The sequence below is a fragment of the Haliotis rubra genome, unplaced genomic scaffold (genome assembly GCF_003918875.1).
Source record: "Haliotis rubra isolate DU_JTF1 unplaced genomic scaffold, ASM391887v1 Scf1014, whole genome shotgun sequence".
NCBI lineage: Eukaryota > Metazoa > Mollusca > Gastropoda > Lepetellida > Haliotidae > Haliotis > Haliotis rubra.
In genome coordinates this window covers 17,403-34,825 of record NW_025764909.1, presented here as the reverse complement: position 1 = coordinate 34,825, position 17,423 = coordinate 17,403, and the positions used below count along the sequence as shown (strand labels likewise).

The 17,423-nt window shown below is 38.4% G+C and overlaps 1 protein-coding gene across 2 annotated transcripts in view; it reads left to right on the top strand.

Annotated features, from left to right (window-relative positions):
* LOC124269438 (MMS19 nucleotide excision repair protein homolog) overlaps positions 1–15,534 on the top strand; it is a 43,502-nt gene extending 27,968 nt beyond the window's left edge. For both annotated transcript variants that reach the window (XM_046704444.1, XM_046704452.1), the window contains 10 exons: positions 308–575; positions 1,577–1,682; positions 2,105–2,176; positions 2,512–2,638; positions 5,727–5,893; positions 8,970–9,156; positions 11,416–11,498; positions 12,018–12,185; positions 14,212–14,372; positions 14,645–15,534. In XM_046704444.1, coding sequence (XP_046560400.1) covers positions 308–575; positions 1,577–1,682; positions 2,105–2,176; positions 2,512–2,638; positions 5,727–5,893; positions 8,970–9,156; positions 11,416–11,498; positions 12,018–12,185; positions 14,212–14,372; positions 14,645–14,672 — 1,367 coding nt within the window. In that variant the 3' untranslated portion in view covers positions 14,673–15,534. The remainder of the gene's footprint in view (positions 1–307; positions 576–1,576; positions 1,683–2,104; positions 2,177–2,511; positions 2,639–5,726; positions 5,894–8,969; positions 9,157–11,415; positions 11,499–12,017; positions 12,186–14,211; positions 14,373–14,644) is intronic.
* Positions 15,535–17,423: the final 1,889 nt, after the last annotated feature.

The following is a 17,423-nucleotide window of genomic DNA, read 5'->3' as shown; positions in this document are numbered from 1 at the left end:
TGTAGAACACAAGCTGTACGCATAACAGTGTATGTAGACATAACTTTCTGGATAACAAAACCAAAATCCAATTAATTGAAACAAAACAGTCCATCTGTTTCACTTGTAATATTCCTTGTGGATGATTGGTGGCAGAATCTCCAGTTACCAAGGTTACCGGTGTGTGAAATGGTCACAGTATGTTATTGATCTGTCTTTGTGACCTACACAGATAACAGAGGTCATTTCATACATGCCCATACATCGCTATATAAGTGCAATAATCTGAATTGAGACTTAAACCCCATAGGTTTGATTATTTTTGCAGACAACCTGTCTCTAGTGTCTGCCAAGTGTCTGAGTACACTGGCACAAGAACATCGATCCCACCAGGAGATTGTGGCCTATGTGTATGAGACTCTGCTGCAGCAGGTGCTCTTGGTGCTGCTGAAAGGTTCAAGCAATCACGGAGCAGACGGTCAGGGAGCAGACGGTTCAGTTGGAGATAGTCGGGGAGAGTGTGGAGGAGTCAGCGATGAGGTTGTGACAGAGCTTGCCAAAGTCTTTAGATACACAGCTGTCTACCTTGACAGAAGGTGAGCGTTTAAGCTTGCACCAGAGGGTAGTTTACAGCAAATACTGGCCCCTATAGTGATGCATTTTGTTGCAAAAAGTTTATATATTGACAGAGTGATTGTGATACACTCTAACTTATGATACATGTTTGTTGTTCAACCAATAACTTGAACACAAATGGATTGTTTTCAAATTTTGATACCCTCCTATATTCTATCAAGTTTTATAATGATATTTCAGTTTATCAAGGATTATCACAATTTACATCCCCTCAACTGAAGGAATGTTTCTCTTGTGGTGTCAATGAGTACTGTTGTTCAGCTGCAGTATGGAGTTGTGGGTATTAGTGATTCTTGAAGAGACATGAGAACACCTTTATAAATACTTCTACTACAGTTCTCAATGCTTTCACTATATATACATGTTGACATTTGACCTCACCGTAGGATACTGTTTGTGTACTGAATTAAGTGATGCATGCAGTGAATTGGTGCACTGCTACTGCATTGTACTCAACCCAACAAAAGTACTAGAATCTGTACTTTCTAAGAAAGTGTAGTCTCAAATATAACATATGTTGCGTTGTTCTGTGTTGTACTGCTTGTGGGCAGGGGGGTAGACACCTGTGATGATCCGGGTTACAGTTTGTCTTCAACAACCATTACTTGTTGTAAAAAGCGACTAATGGGATCAGGTGGTTAGGCTCTCTGACTTTGTTGACACACATCTTCATATCCCATTTGCTTAGATCGATGCTCATTATGTTGATCACTGGATTGCGACCATATGGTTGGAATATTCCTGAATGTGACCTTAAACAAAAAACAAACAAACAAAAAACAGTAGGGTAGCCTAGGGTCAAAGCGATTGCCTGTCACGTCGAAGACCCGGATTCGATTCCCCATATTTGTTCAATGTGCAAAGCCCATTTCTGGTGTCCCCCCATCGTGATATTGCTGGAATATTGCCAAATGAGGAATAAAACTAAGCTCACTAACTTCTACTGTGTTGTGTGTTGAAGGAAAGCAGAGGAGCTGATGCAGACTGTGTGTGAACTGTTGGTCCGGGGCAACATGGCCGTGGTACCAGGAGCAGACGTCAAGTTAGACAGCTTCAAACCTCTGCAGGTCAGGTGATGTTTGTGTATAAAGACTTATGTAGGAGACATCAGGAACAAAACAATAAATATTGGAAAGACAACTCAAACTTTCATTTGTATAATTCTTGAGTGAGTGTAATGTGTATCCTACTTTACTCCTGCCCAGATAGCATTCAGACGTTGTCCCAAATGTTGGGCCAACATCCAAATGCTATCTGGGTGAATGTTACTTTCTGATTAGCCAACACTTATTTTTTTCCAGAAAATTTGTTATGAATCAGTTCCTCTGGACAAGTCATAAAACCGAGGATTCCTGACCCATAACAGAACCTCAAATCGCAATAGTTTGATTCTTTTGCATTTTATGCAATTAATATTTGCAATATGTTTGGACACTTATTATCAGCTATAACAATGTCTCTCTGTTAAACCTGAACAACTTGTTTCCAGCACACCTCTCCCTCAAGTCAGACTCGGCTGGTGGCTGTACTCACGGCAGTGTTGTGCTCGTTACCCAGGGAGGTAGGGAGTCTTACAACCTCACATTCCCTGTCTCAATATGCAGTCCCATCACGCTCCTCTCTCCTACCCAGAATTCCATACTGCCAGTATAGTACATCTGCAACAGGCAGCCGCCATGTGACACACTCCATTCAACACATTGTACATAGTTTTCATCTTTTTCATTTTTTATGGATTTACACATTATTGTGATGTCTTGGTAAGATTTTTGAAAGTGCATGTCTACAATGTCTGTTGCCTCATTGAGACAATTCAGCTGCAACGTCAGTCTGTTGCCTCGTATAGATGATATCACACCACCCCAGTATATTCAACTACTGATTTGTGTGATGCAGATGCAGATCCCGGATGTGATGCTGCTGCTTCAGTCCCTACTGCAGCTGAGTCGAAAATCTTCACACAGCTTCACGCGGAACTCCGCAACCAAATGTTGTGCTGGCCTGGTCAATAAACTTCCAGCAGGTCTGAATACTTGGTTAATCATCACCATCAGCAGGCTTCATCACCATGTCAAATATCAGCACTTTTGATAAACATAACATAATATATTATTTTCCTCTTAGTTTTCTTGTTTTATTGATGAGCCAAATTGTTGGTAAAAATAGTCAACATTCCAGCCCTGCCATTGTTTCTCATCACATAACAAAGGAGAGGTTACACTTAAAATTGCCCTCCATTGTGGAATAATCATTGGAAGTAGACATTTAATGTTTAGTGTGATGTGACCTTGACCTTGGTTTTGTGATATAGTTGATAGGGAATGTCGGTGGTTTGATCACCAAGCCTCATCAAACCATACCACAAGATGTTAAGAGATCAGGATCCGGTTGTATCATTGCTTCATTAACTAATGTCAACATTAAACCCTAATGATACATTAAATCCTTAATGCATCATTAGTTAATGGCATCATTAAAAACGGTTGTATCAAACACTTATTAGCGTATCATTATCTAATGACGTCCTAATGTAAATATTTTCATTAAATCCGGGGATTCCCCTATTTTTTTCCCACAATTCCGCGCTGTAAACATGTAAGTGTTACTCTCGGTCGTCTGTCAAAATGGCATCTTTAGGGCTAAACCCCTCGAACAAAACAAACATTTCGACTGCTGTGAAGAAACACGCCTAAATAATTCTGAAGAGTCACCGATAAACCTAGAATCAGTTGGGATGTTTTGGAAAATACACGAGCACGATCGCCGAAGTGAGCTTGACGCCATATTGATAGTGTTTACAAAATCAAGTTTCGCTAAGGCCAGTCATAGGGCGCCTATTACATCATGTATATTTCATATTCAGTTGTGACAAATGCATCGCTGACTTCCTCATACATTTTAGAATCAAATTCCAAATGGTCTTTGTCACTAAAACCAAGTGTCTACTTAAAAAGCGAAACATATTGGGTGTGAAAACGGACGTTGTGCTCATTACACACCGGCTTGCTAGAAATATAAACAAAGCAAAAATCAGATTTTATACTGTGCAGCATTTTCTAATTTTTTAGACATCAGTTTGTCTACTCAGTAGCATGCATGAGCTCAGTATTTTTAGAAAATGCACGCAAAGAGTATCGTGAGCAAGAACTAGAAAACTTAAAACAGATACAATACTGAAATTTGATATATTCATACTGAAAGTTCTGTGCAGCGTGGACGCCATGTGAGACGCAAAATCATGGAGAAATCGACATAGGCAATTATCGGCATTTCTGACATTTTCAATGAAAACAATAAAAACAAACAACCATACACAGATAGTCAGAATGTTTCCGATTACTTACATCTTACATTTATGGACAAAGGTTCCTCAAGCAAAATCGTGGGCACTCATATCCACGGGCCGCCATTTCATGAGAAATCGGTCATCGGTAGTGATGTCATACATCAACATTGTTGGACATATGTGGCAATTTCTTTGAGGTGAAGGTCGGTTGAATAAGAGTAAACACAATCACACTGTCCTGCGGATTACACTTGTATTCTTAATGTATACTTTGCGTATCGTTCACATATGGTTTCATGAAACTAATTTCATTATCAACATTTAGTATTTTAAACTAAGTAAACTGACTTAATAAATTAAAATGATTTATTTATTTCATGAAATGTATATATGCACACGTTTTAAAGGATATGTCTTGTTCATTTAATTTGTTTATGTTGTGTTATAGACAAAACAATGGCATTATAATCATTGGCTAGGTGCTGCTTGTCACAAATGTTTTGAGTATCATTGTTTTCGATAAATTCTGTGAACAAAACATCACTTAAGATATTGTGTCCTTATTCACAGCAAATTCTCGCTAAGTGATCTGAGTTACAATGACTTAGTATTAAGCATACCGGAGTGAGCCCCCTCATCTTTAAAAGCGTGGACCTTTATGTAGCCATTTGACGCCATAGGGAAAATCCATTTTCAACACATATTGCGAGTCACTTTTAAGATTGAGTGTATAACGTTATACATAAGCACACAAACTAATTAAATACATACCTATGTCATTCAGGTATCAGGCAGAATCTTGTTCACTCACACTTTCCTGTGAAGATCCCAAATTGAAAATATAGTAGCACAGTACTTTTATCAGTGCACGATAAAAAGCAGAGAAATTTATTGTTTTTAACGAAAACAAAATTAGGCTGTAACATTTAGCAATGTCTACTTTTCAAACTGAGTTTATACCATGAGATACTTACATTTAATACTCTACATTTCTGTGTAATTTTATAGCTGTAGGTAGATTCAGTGCGGCGCAAACAAAATTCTGGCGCAATGTTCACTTTTCCAGGACGTTTAATGACGCTCTAATGATACCCCAGGACCTTCATTAAGTTAATGACGCACTAATGACAACAGAGCATCATTAAAACGTTAGTACAACAGAATTTAATGATACATTAGTTAATGAACGTTTAATGGCACGTTAATGCTTCATTAAAGTTTGATACAACCGGGTCCAGATTATTACCCTTCGTGGCATTAAGGGATAATATAAGGGCTGATAAATATACTGTATCCAAGTGGGTTATTCATTTCATGCTGCATCATTGGTATCTAAGTTTGTTAGAACTATAAAACCTGCTCCAGCAGACGCACAAACATGCACAACATTACACCCCATTTCACCACTCCATTTTTTATACCACGTTAACTTTGGTGTTTGCAACAGAATGATATGGAGGGAAGACTGAGGTTTCTGTTAGCTGAAGTAAAGTACATGACAACAGACTGCGTGTTTGTAAAGAATGATTTGAAGGGAGTTTCAACAATCAACTTCATTTTTCTGTACCTTTTCTTGGTTTTCACTTCACTGGGGTCCTCTCATGGCTTCAGAGATGGAGGAAGATATTGTTGTACATGCTAAGAGAAGTTGATACCTCTAGAACAGATCTGTGTCCAGATTATTTGTGAAAGTTTATAAACATACATGTATGGATATAATCTTACAGAGTTTAAAATCATCACACAGGAAATATTTCACTTCGGATAACATCTCCCCATGCATTTGATTTCCCTAATATGAGTATGCATCATGATGTTTTTGTAGATGACAGCCTTGAGTCTTTCATAAAGGAGACCAAAGAGGTACTAACCGGTGACCTTGAACTCTCACCTCCCAATCCAAGTCGTGAAAAAGCCCTGATTATTTGGATTTGGCTTTCTAAGGCTCTTGTACTGCAAGGACATGCTGAGGCCAACATCTTCATCCAGAAGGTATGTTTGTCAATAAGATGGACAAAACCAGTGGGTTTTGGTGGCTGAGTTGTCAAAGGAGACATCGCTGATCTCAAAATCATGTCCCTTACCTCTACCAGGATCTGCTGATCCTTGGTCTAATTGTGATTGAACAGCTGTTATTCCTATACAATGGGTAAAATATTGTTCAAAGTGGCATTAAAGGGCCACTGATCCAGAGCAATTTCCGTGAACTGGTTGTTGCTGTTGTTATTGTTTTTCTCCCGTAAGTGCCCGGATGATATCCCAGAATTCATGACTGGTTCGTTACCTCTGTTGCGCCACCCTCATGCGCAATTGATAATATAAGTATAGACTGATCAACAAAGATTAAATCTTTTGTACTCGATAATCTTGATTTTGTTGTAAAATTATGTAGACTGTGATGAATAATTTGGTTTCTTATAAAACAAAATATTCTCTTTGATAAAAATGCTGATTTTGATGTAATATTTTGATTTCATAGTAATGTTGACTTTATAAAAATGTTAACGTAAATGGATGTAGAATTTGATTTAAGAAATAGTTTGACCTTGAATTTTGTGAGAAGCCTGATATAATAGCATTGTTTTGAAGTAAGGCTAACTAAGTACATGGGGAGTCTTGGGGAGAGTAGTGAGCTTGGGTTCACTTCTAGTCAATCTGAATGTTGTATTAAATGGCATTATTTTGATAACAAATGAAAACATTTTAAGTTTAACAATCTGCCAGTGGTAAAAAATGTTAGGACTGAAATAATGAAGTCAATGTAAGTCTTTATATTTTGTCTTATATTCCTAATTAGTTTATTATCATATTTGTATGCATTTTGAAACTTAATAAAATGCACACGATCTGCTTATACTTCGTGAATTTATAACATGACTGTATATTCGCCAACACGAATATACAGTCACACACATATTTCACACACACGCCCTGAGTGCGACCTAGTGTATGTTGTCTGTCTCATTACACTTCACAGCAAAAAAAATGATCCTTTTGAATGCCATAACAAATAAATTAAAACAAAATGCAAATGTTAGAATTAAAACAGACTAAAGTTATAGCAACAATATCAGGCTATTACCTTGTTTGGGGATGTATCCATCAATATCCACATAAAGGAATGAGATGCCATTCATCTGAGGCTGACAAAGAATCCTGTTCCATGTCATGTGTCTTTTAACAATCTAATATGCGAAAAAGTGATCTATCGTTTCAGGTTTTTCACATTGGTGTATGCCATTGGTCACCCAAGATTGCACACCTGGCAACTAATTGCATGATGTCTGCCATTCTTAAGGATAAAAGCAATTAATCTATTCCTCTTGCTGCACTTCCATGCGCATATTACATAAGATGTAATACATTTGCCACATCAGACCTCAATTAAAAATGATGAGTATTTACTCCAGACACAAGAAATGCCAAATGGGAACCTTTGTTGGGTAATCTGAGTGGTGTTATCACTAATTATACCTGTTATAAATTCATTAACTGACCATCAAGTGAATGATGACAAATAACATTTGTAGGTTTACCACCAAACAAGGGTTACAGCAAGAGAGTAGTTATCGCTGTATTGCATGCAAGTTTGATTGTCTGAAAAAACAACAACTTATGGGCCGACACTGTTTTGAGGATACGGACGGATCAAACTTCATTGTTACATAAGAAATATATATATAAGCATTTGCTGTGTACTTAGTTAAAAATTGTATATACCTATGTACCTTAGTAAAATTTCAGATTTATTTTAGCAATGGCAAAGTGGGGTTGTTTAGTTTATGGATTCAAATATTTCAAATGTGTGTTTTTGATATCATAGTATACATAATAGACATCATATTTTTACATGATTAAATATCGAGGTAAAAAACGCAGAAATAGGATCAACTTGGATCAGTCGCTATACCATCCAAATTTTTAAACTTATCCTATCTCACGGTATGCACTTCTCTCTCTTGATTCGACACTGAGTAGAACGATGTAAACTTTTCCCCTAGGCCTCTCTTGTCCATCCGCCCAAGCACTCCATGCTACCCTCACTATAAGACAGCTTCCTGGCTCTCATGCAAAGCATGCGGCATGCACCACTAGCTGCCCACGTGACTATCTCCAAATCATCATTCTCTTTCTTGTCACACACGAGTGTGGACGTATGTTACTTTGCTCAACGTTTTCAACTTAGTCTACAACATGGGGAAAGTTGACCAGCGAAAGAAGAGCCAAGGAGTTCAAGAGAACTCAGCACAAGCATAGGAGTTGCGTGCATGCGTAACAGGCCTCCCTTGTGCATCGCTATCTACGGTCGTTTCCAGTCTACACAGTTCTTGCTGTTCGCACTGTCTAGACACAGGGTATCTGCGTCCCGCCGTCCGACCGTTGGATAAGAGATAGGATAAGTTTAAAAATTTGAAAATTTTAGTATAAATTGTATGTTGATATACATATCCTATCTCACGCGACCTATTCCCGCCCATCCTCCCCGCTATGCAGATTCTCCAAGATGGATATTATCCAGTGGCTCCAAGAATGAGAATGATGATTCGGAGATAGTCACGTGGGCAGCTAGTGGTGCATGCCGCATGCTTTGCATGAGAGCCAGGAAGCTGTCTTATAGTGAGGGTAGCATGGAGTGCTTGGGCGGATGGACAAGAGAGGCCTAGGGAAAAAATTTACATCGTTCCACTCAGTGTCGAATCAAGAGAGAGAAGTGCATACCGTGAGATAGGATAAGTATATAAATATACAATTTATATTAAAATTTTAAAACATCTGAAAATCTTAAATAGCCTACACTGCTGGGATACTTTATTACAATCAGACAAGAACTGTAGGGGATATTTTCAAATAATGGCAACTGATGGGCATCCACCCTTCCTAATGTCCCGCTGATTAGGTTGAAGAAATTCTGCTAGGGTGGACAGTAGCCCGGTCCCCGTGTCCGTCACGGTCGAGGGAGCAGGGGCTGACCAGTTTGCAGCTAGGTTTCGTAATTAGACTGTTGTCTGGAAACAATAATCGCTCTGGATCAGTGGCCCATTAAACCTAACTCACTCATTGTTTTCAGCTGATATCTCTCCTGGACGATCCTGACCTTGGTTTGTCCGCTGCTAACGGATTCCTGACGATTGTGTCTGAGCATGAAGATGTGATGACCAGCGAGATGTCGGCCATTGTCCAGCTATTCTACAGACAGAAGCTGTTTATTCAGAATGTATCTGTGCTTACTGACAAGTTCCAGTCGGCTGGTAAAGGTGACGGACGGAGTATAAAATGAACGTACATGCCATGTCTATTTTTCAGACTGTGGTATCCTAACAAGCACTAGAAACAAGGGACAGACGGGGCTGACAGTGATACTCATGGTCAAGTGTGGCTAGTAGTGCTGATTGTGGGTTTGAATCCTGGAGTTTCTCTGATTATCATACCTGGCCTCCAGCACAACACCCATGCTTTGGGGTTTCTCCAAAGTTGAATAGATCTCAAACATCTGTCAAATAAAGGATTTGGGTTGTGAGGTTTCTCCAAAGTTGAATAGATCTCAAATATCTGTCAAATAAAGGATTTGGGTTGTCAGGTTTCTCCAAAGTTGAATAGATCTCAAACATCTGTCACATAAAAGATTTGGGTTGTCAGGTTTCTCCAAAGTTGAATAGATCTCAAATATCTCTCAAATAAAGGATTTGGGTTGTCAGGTTTCTCCAAAGTTGAATAGATCTCAAATATCTGTCAAATAAAAGATTAGGGTTGTCAGGTTTCTCCAAAGTTGAATAGATCTCAAATATCTGTCAAATAAAGGATTTGGGTTGTCGGGTTTCTCCAAAGTTGAATAGATCTCAAATATCTTTCAAATAAAGGATTTGGGTTGTCAGGTTTCTCCAAAGTTGAATAGATCTCAAACATCTGTCAAATAAAAGATTTGGGTTGTCAGGTTTCTCCAAAGTTGAATAGATCTCAAATATCTGTCAAATAAAGGATTTGGGTTGTCAGGTTTCTCCAAAGTTGAATAGATCTCAAATATCTGTCAAATAAAAGATTAGGGTTGTCAGGTTTCTCCAAAGTTGAATAGATCTCAAATATCTTTCAAATAAAGGATTAGGGTTGTCGGGTTTCTCCAAAGTTGAATAGATCCCAAACATCTGTCAAATAAAGGATTTGGTTGTCAGGTTTCTCCAAAGTTGAATAGATCTCAAATATCTGTCAAATAAAGGGTTTGGGTTGTCAGGTTTCTCCAAAGTTGAATAGATCTCAAATATCTGTCAAATAAAAGATTTGGGTTGTCAGGTTTCTCTAAAGTTGGATAGATCTCAAATATCTTTCAAATAAAGGATTAGGGTTGTCGGGTTTCTCCAAAGTTGAATAGATCTCAAATATCTGTCAAATAAAAGATTTGGGTTGTCAGGTTTCTCCAAAGTTGAATAGATCCCAAACATCTGTCAAATAAAGGATTTGGTTGTCAGGTTTCTCCAAAGTTGAATAGATCTCAAATATCTTTCAAATAAAAGATTAGGGTTGTCAGGTTTCTCTAAAGTTGAATAGATCTCAAATATCTGTCAAATAAAAGATTAGGGTTGTCAGGTTTCTCCAAAGTTGAATAGATCTCAAATATCTGTCAAATAAAAGATTTGGGTTGTCAGGTTTCTCCAAAGTTGAATAGATCTCAAATATCTGTCAAATAAAAGATTTGGGTTGTCAGGTTTCTCCAAAGTTGAATAGATCTCAAATATCTGTCAAATAAAAGATTAGGGTTGTCAGGTTTCTCCAAAGTTGAATAGATCTCAAACATCTGTCAAATAAAAGATTTGGGTTGTCAGGTTTCTCCAAAGTTGAATAGATCTCAAATATCTTTCAAATAAAGGATTTGGGTTGTCAGGTTTCTCCAAAGTTGAATAGATCTCAAACATCTGTCAAATAAAAGATTAGGGTTGTCAGGTTTCTCCAAAGTTGAATAGATCTCAAATATCTTTCAAATAAAGGATTTGGGTTGTCAGGTTTCTCCAAAGTTGAATAGATCTCAAACATCTGTCAAATAAAAGATTTGGGTTGTCAGGTTTCTCCAAAGTTGAATAGATCTCAAACATCTGTCAAATAAAGGATTTGGGTTGTCAGGTTTCTCCAAAGTTGAATAGATCTCAAACATCTGTCAAATAAAGGATTTGGGTTGTCAGGTGACTTGGTCAGGTGTCATCATACCCTGACAATAGATTACTTCCCACAAGATCAAACCTGGATTGTCTGGCCCAGGCCACCCTCATATGACCTGAATATTGCTAGGAGCAGCACTAACACAGAACAATTTTGGGGTAGTGCGTCACCCTAGTTGTTAATTTGTCTTCTCATATCACATGAGACCAGTTTCGATTCCCCACATGGTTGTAATGTACAAGGCCTATTTCTGGTGTCCTTCTGATGTGAGAATACTGCGGCAAGAAGTTACTGCCCTCCTTCAGAATATGGGTACATGTAGAAGCTGTTTTTGTTGACAATGAGAGTAACTCACTATGTTTGTACAGATGCGAAGCCCTGTTACCTGATGGCCATTTCCCACCTGCTGAGATTCCTGCCGAAACAGGTGCTGCTTGCCGAGGTCAAGACTGTGAGTGGACTAGTACTTCTCCCTTAAAGTAAACCATTAAGACTGACATATTATCATCTATTTGGCATTATGATGAAAGCTGTTACTGTACAGCGAAGACCAGCATCAATAAGTGTTTAATTTTAACTTACCTTACCATAGGTCTTATGCATATTACCTCAAGCTCCGCTTAAAAGAGATCAGACAGTCGTTGATTCGCCATTCCCTAGAATGGCTGCCTCGTGTATCGACGAGTGTACAGGAACAGAAGTGACGTGATCTCCCCTCGGTCTATCCAAAAATCACTGACACAACCTCCTAATTATAAGTAGGCGTTAAGAAGACAGATCCTGGGATTGTTCTTAGGATTGTATCTTATTTTAGATAATATTATTATTAATATGATATATTGAAAATTTCAAATATAACATTTTTTGCTTTTTAGAAAAAAGTACTATGTCCCCTTTCTTTATTTTAATGGCTTCAAATCCAAATAGTTTGTCATGTATTTAGTTAACATCTTCAAATCTCCTGATGTAGTTGATGCCAATAATGATGCAGTCCTTGTCATGTGTGGAGACTGACCTCCTGACCTCAACCTTGACCAAGGTCACTGAGCTGACAAGTGATGCCCCTGAAATCATCAGTAAATATATCGACACCCTGGTGCCTCAGCTTCTCAAACTGACAACAACTTCAGCTTCAATGGTAAGTCTGACAGGTTTATGTGCTAAGTGACTGTGTCTAGATACGGTAAAAAATAACTGTTTTGTCGTTTTACTTATGGGCTAGATATTCCATCATGGAGTGTTTGCTAAGTGTGAATTGGAAGAATATACAGTGCACTCTATCAAACTCGGACTCTGTCTTTCTCGGATTGCTGTATAAACAGGACTGAACTTCCAGTCCCGACGTAATCCTTCTTTGTTGTCATAATGGAAAAGTTCTGTATCTCAGACTCTCATTATTTTGGATTTTGGACCAAAGTGTCGGCCCGAAAAGGTAGTTACACGTATAAACATTGCTTTATAATCCAGACTGAGCAGGAAGTCAACTTGGCCAATAAACCTTGAATAAACAATCCGTTGATTGGTTTGTGTATTTTGTGTTATTACTGAACAGGAAGTCCGCTTGGCCAAGACCGCTTGGTCTAGCGATGAACGCTTATTTACCTTTGATGCGATGAACACTAATTTGTAAACTATAACTGAGATGATCATGTCAACTCAGTGTCAATGTCACTATGCATTTAAGAGGCCTTCAGACACAGTGTGATATCAAATCAGGTCAAACTGTCTGAGCGACCACGAAAACGCCCACGTACTGAATTGTCACTTGTAACCAAGATAAATCTAATCAATGATTCTGAAGCTATTCCAAAGATTAAATATTGTCATGGATATTTTATGCACCATCCTGTTTCTAAGCATCATGGCATCTAAATCCTATAATGTGTATTACCAACTGGATATTTGTGTTCTTGAATGGTTTTATTACACCAAAACTTACATTGTTGAATACTAGTGGTAAAGAAGTTCAGGCCATTATGTTCAGAAAGCCGATATGTGATTTCCTCTAGCACCCATACAACCATTATGTTCAGAAAGCTGATATGTGATTTTCTCTAGCACCCATACATCCATTATGTTAAGAAAGCTGATATGTGATTTTCTCTAGCACCCGTACATCCATTATGTTCAGAAAGCCGATATGTGATTTCCTCTAGCACCCATACATCCATTAGTTTGAGTTGTGTGGGCAAAGTTCACTCAAGGTTTACCTGTCGTGATATGTGAAGTGTCCTCAGATCTTCATGGTGTCGTATTGAAGTAAAAGATCAGAATTTCATGACACTTGTTACAACTTTACGTACCAGTATCAGTCAGGGATAGACAGTTGAGGATGGCAGATACAGTAAGTGTTTCATCTTTATACGCATTCATGTAATATGTGTTTCATGCACAATCATATGCTCGTCAAAGGGAGATAACTCCATTAAAATCTGTGTACCTCGGACTGCTGTCTAACTTGGACTTCTTAGATGGTCCAAAGCCGGTCCGAATTAGACAGGGTGCATTTATTTATTTCCAGAATTTCACCCACAGTGCAATACATACCTTGTGAAGAAACCTGGAAAAGAATAACGGAACAGCTGCAATCTCATGTGTTCCCTTACTCGTTTCCATGAGTAAATATGCACTGACTCCAAGTGCAGGAATGCCAAGCATATTGGTGTATTGGCTTTGAAACATTGGTAGAGCTGTGAATAAACTGAACATCTTGAGTGCCGGTTCAAGGCACAGGGGGTCACAGGAGGCCCAGTTGTCAAAAATGCAATAATTTGATGTAAAGAGTTGTCTTCCCTGGGCACGCCAGAAACTAAGGATTGTTTGTTGAAATTCTGTTTACCACGGTTATATTTCAAGGTTTGTCAGACCCATATAATTTCACCAAAGCATCTAAGACTTACTCTTCTTGAGATTTTCTTGAAACATTAAGCTCACACACCATGATGTAACAGGAATACTGTTCAAAGAAACACCGAGCCTCGCTCACTCATTCCCACCGACCTGAAATCAACACTTTTCATCTTGGTGCTTTTGATTCAATAATATTCTTTTGAACATTTCTTTTCCCCTGTCATGTGTGAGCAACCAGTACTCCGATTAAACGGGAAAATATTCCTAAATTTTAAGGGTTTAATTCAAAGATATTTTTTCACATTTTTGTGCAGAGAGTACGAATAGCAGCTCTGCAATGCCTCAACTGCCTAACAGTGCTACCTACTCATGTGACCTTGACCCTCAAGTCAAAGGTCACAAAGTCACTGCAGAGTACATTGGATGACAAGAAGAGACTTGTTAGACGACAAGCTGTCGTCACACGAGGAAATTGGTAGGCTGTTTATCTACATATATTTTTACTTATTCAATCATGATTCAGGTAATATTTAAGTCATATACTGGGTAGTCATGTTGACTGGATTATTGTGCCCAGTTGTGTAAACTGATGCTTACGATGTTGATCACTGGATATCTGGTCGAGGCTCAATTGTTTACAGACAGCCATCATATAACTGGAATATAGTTGAGTGTGGTATTGAACAACAAGAAAACAAATAAGATGCATTTATAAAGGGAAATTACTCTTGCCTCTTTCTTGTACAGGTTTCTGATTGGAGAACCAGGCAAATGACCCACCAATCAAACCAGTAGAGTGTATCAAGAATCACCTGAGCTTATCCAAAATTGGACAGAAGCACATTGATACCTGTGGAATGGTGTATGTGCATGTGTACATTAATACAAGCTTGCAAGCAGCTCAGGATGTTATATGAATGAACAATTATCTTTACATCCATGTGGAGTCTGGTTGTATCTGTGTTTGTTGTCATTATCAGCAGATGAGACTTGAAGAAAACATTGCTGCAGATCCTGCCAGACCCCAAAATTGAAAAAGAATTCATACTGTTTTCCTAAAGTGAACTTACATGTTTGTCACAAGTGAATTGTGTATGCTGTAGATTATACTGCAAAGTATAAATGTCTTACTTCTGTGAATAACACAAGACTGTTATGTAGCACTACTGGTCAAAAGATGTTTTAGGGTTTTTTTACTGAACGTGTTGAGAGTTATTCCCCTTGGAAGCGCGATGCTGGTGGTCTAGGATACCAGTGTACTGATTTGATGCCTGAAGAAATGAGGCATTCCAGAAACAAAGATGTTGTTTTATTCCTTCTTTTTCACCTACACAGTTTTCACTGACTATCTTATTATGGATGACTATCTTATAAATATTTAAGTCTCTAAGTCAGTTTTCACTGACTATCTTATTTCATTCAGTCATTTATGCAGATACAGCACTTCTCAAAGTACTGAGATCAAAAGGACATCTCCAAAGAAGGCTGCATCAGGTGAACCCATCTGACTGCCTATAGTAAATGAGTGAGTGAGTGAGTTTAGTTTTACGCCGCACTCAGCAATATTCCAGCTACATGGCGGCGGTCTGTAAATAATCGAGTCTGGACCAGACAATCCAGTGATCAACAGCATGAGCATCGATCTGCGCAATTGGGCTATAGTAAATGAGTGAGTGAGTGTGGTTTTACGCCAATGTCAGCAAATTTCCAGCAACATCACGGCATGGACACCAGAAATGGGCTTCACTCATTGTACTCATCAAACCTGGCTCTTCAGCATGACAAGTGAACGCTTTAACCACTAGGCTGCGCCACCGCCACCATAGTAAATGTAGGATGTGTGGACACTTAAGTAACTTGAGGTCAGATTTGTGGGCACTATTTCTTTACCACCTTGATTTGTAAAATTTGAGTTGCAAAAGATCCAGATATGACTACAATAGTTTATATCCCCATAGAGTACGGACACCCATCCTATATCTGTTATACTATATCTGTTTTTGAATACTCATTGTGATCGGATGGTTATGGTGCATTTGTGGAAACAGTAATGGTACAGATTCCTAGGCATGTTGTGATACAACTTCCAAAGTGATGTGTGATGTCTGAAATGCTAGCCTAGCACTTAGAAAGTTGGGGACGCATGGTGTAAACATTTCATCAAGGCATAATATTGATATGTTGTCGTGGAAATATGTCACTCTCATTATATATATGAATATATTACTTATTATCATTTTGTAAATAAATCATTTAAAGTCTGTCTTCTTCTTTTGTGTACATATCTTGAGATATTTTGATGTATATGTGTGTTACATATACATATATATCCTCATTGATTCAGAACAATAGAGTGTTCGTTAGTATACTTCGAGGTATCCATTTATTGCTGGTCAGAGACACAGTGTCATTAGAACACATTTGCCATCAGTAATATCACTGAGCATGGCACCTTATGAGTCGAAATACACCAAAACAAGGAAAAGTCAAAACAGCTGCAAGAAGTCTCCACCTTGACTGGCCAAATTCACAAGCTGACTTCATGAAACATGGTGCAGTTATAAATATTTAAGTCTCTAACTTGGTCTAACTTCTGTCTTTGGAGATATGTGTTTTTCATATATGCACCTTGTGTTGTACAAAGCACAGTCTGTCAAACAGACCCTGAAGTAAATATATCCAAGAAACCCCACGCAAGTCTAGTCAAGAAAGTCTCAGGGCTCCTTTTTATTATATTTTGTTTTGTTTTTCACTTTGAGCCTGTTTTCTGTAAAATATGTTCATTTCAGACTAGTTGTTAGTCCATACAAAGCATTAACTGTGAGACCACGAACTTGTTGATTTACCCTCCTACAAAATACATTTATAAACCTCTAGGTGCTTCAAGCATGGTGCGGTGTTCTTTGTAACACAACAAACATGGGAACGTGTATCATCTGTATTTATAGTTTAGGGAATGCCACTATGGATACAGTAGCTGGGAATGGGTGTCAATCACTTTTCTTGTGCACATAACCTAATTTATCTCACATGGCACGTTTGTTCGGTGAAGATCCGTGTTAGAATAGGTCTTCAGTAAGCCATGTTTGTCGTAAGAGGCAAATATCGGGAACGGATAGTCAGATTCGCTAACTTCAGTGACACATGTCATCGTATCCCAATTGCGTAGATCTATGCTCATGCTGTTGATCACTGGATTGTCTGGTCCAGACACGATTATTTACAGCCCGCTGCCATATAGCTGGACTATGGCTGAGTGTGGCTTTTAAACAACAAACTAAAATCCACCTGGATAAGCGTTAGGTATGACCGCTCTTGTTGAGAGAGTGAGTGAATGCTATTTATGCCCGGCAAATCCAAGCCTCAGTGGGTCAGATCGCGCTCTTTGCGTGTCGGGAATCAGGTAGGATTCAACCCCCAAAAGTACTAGAATCTGCACCATACCATGTTAGAATACCAAATTAAGTATTTAAATAATTGGTTGTGGACCAAATTCACCAGTGAGTGAAAGCCCCAACGAAATCCA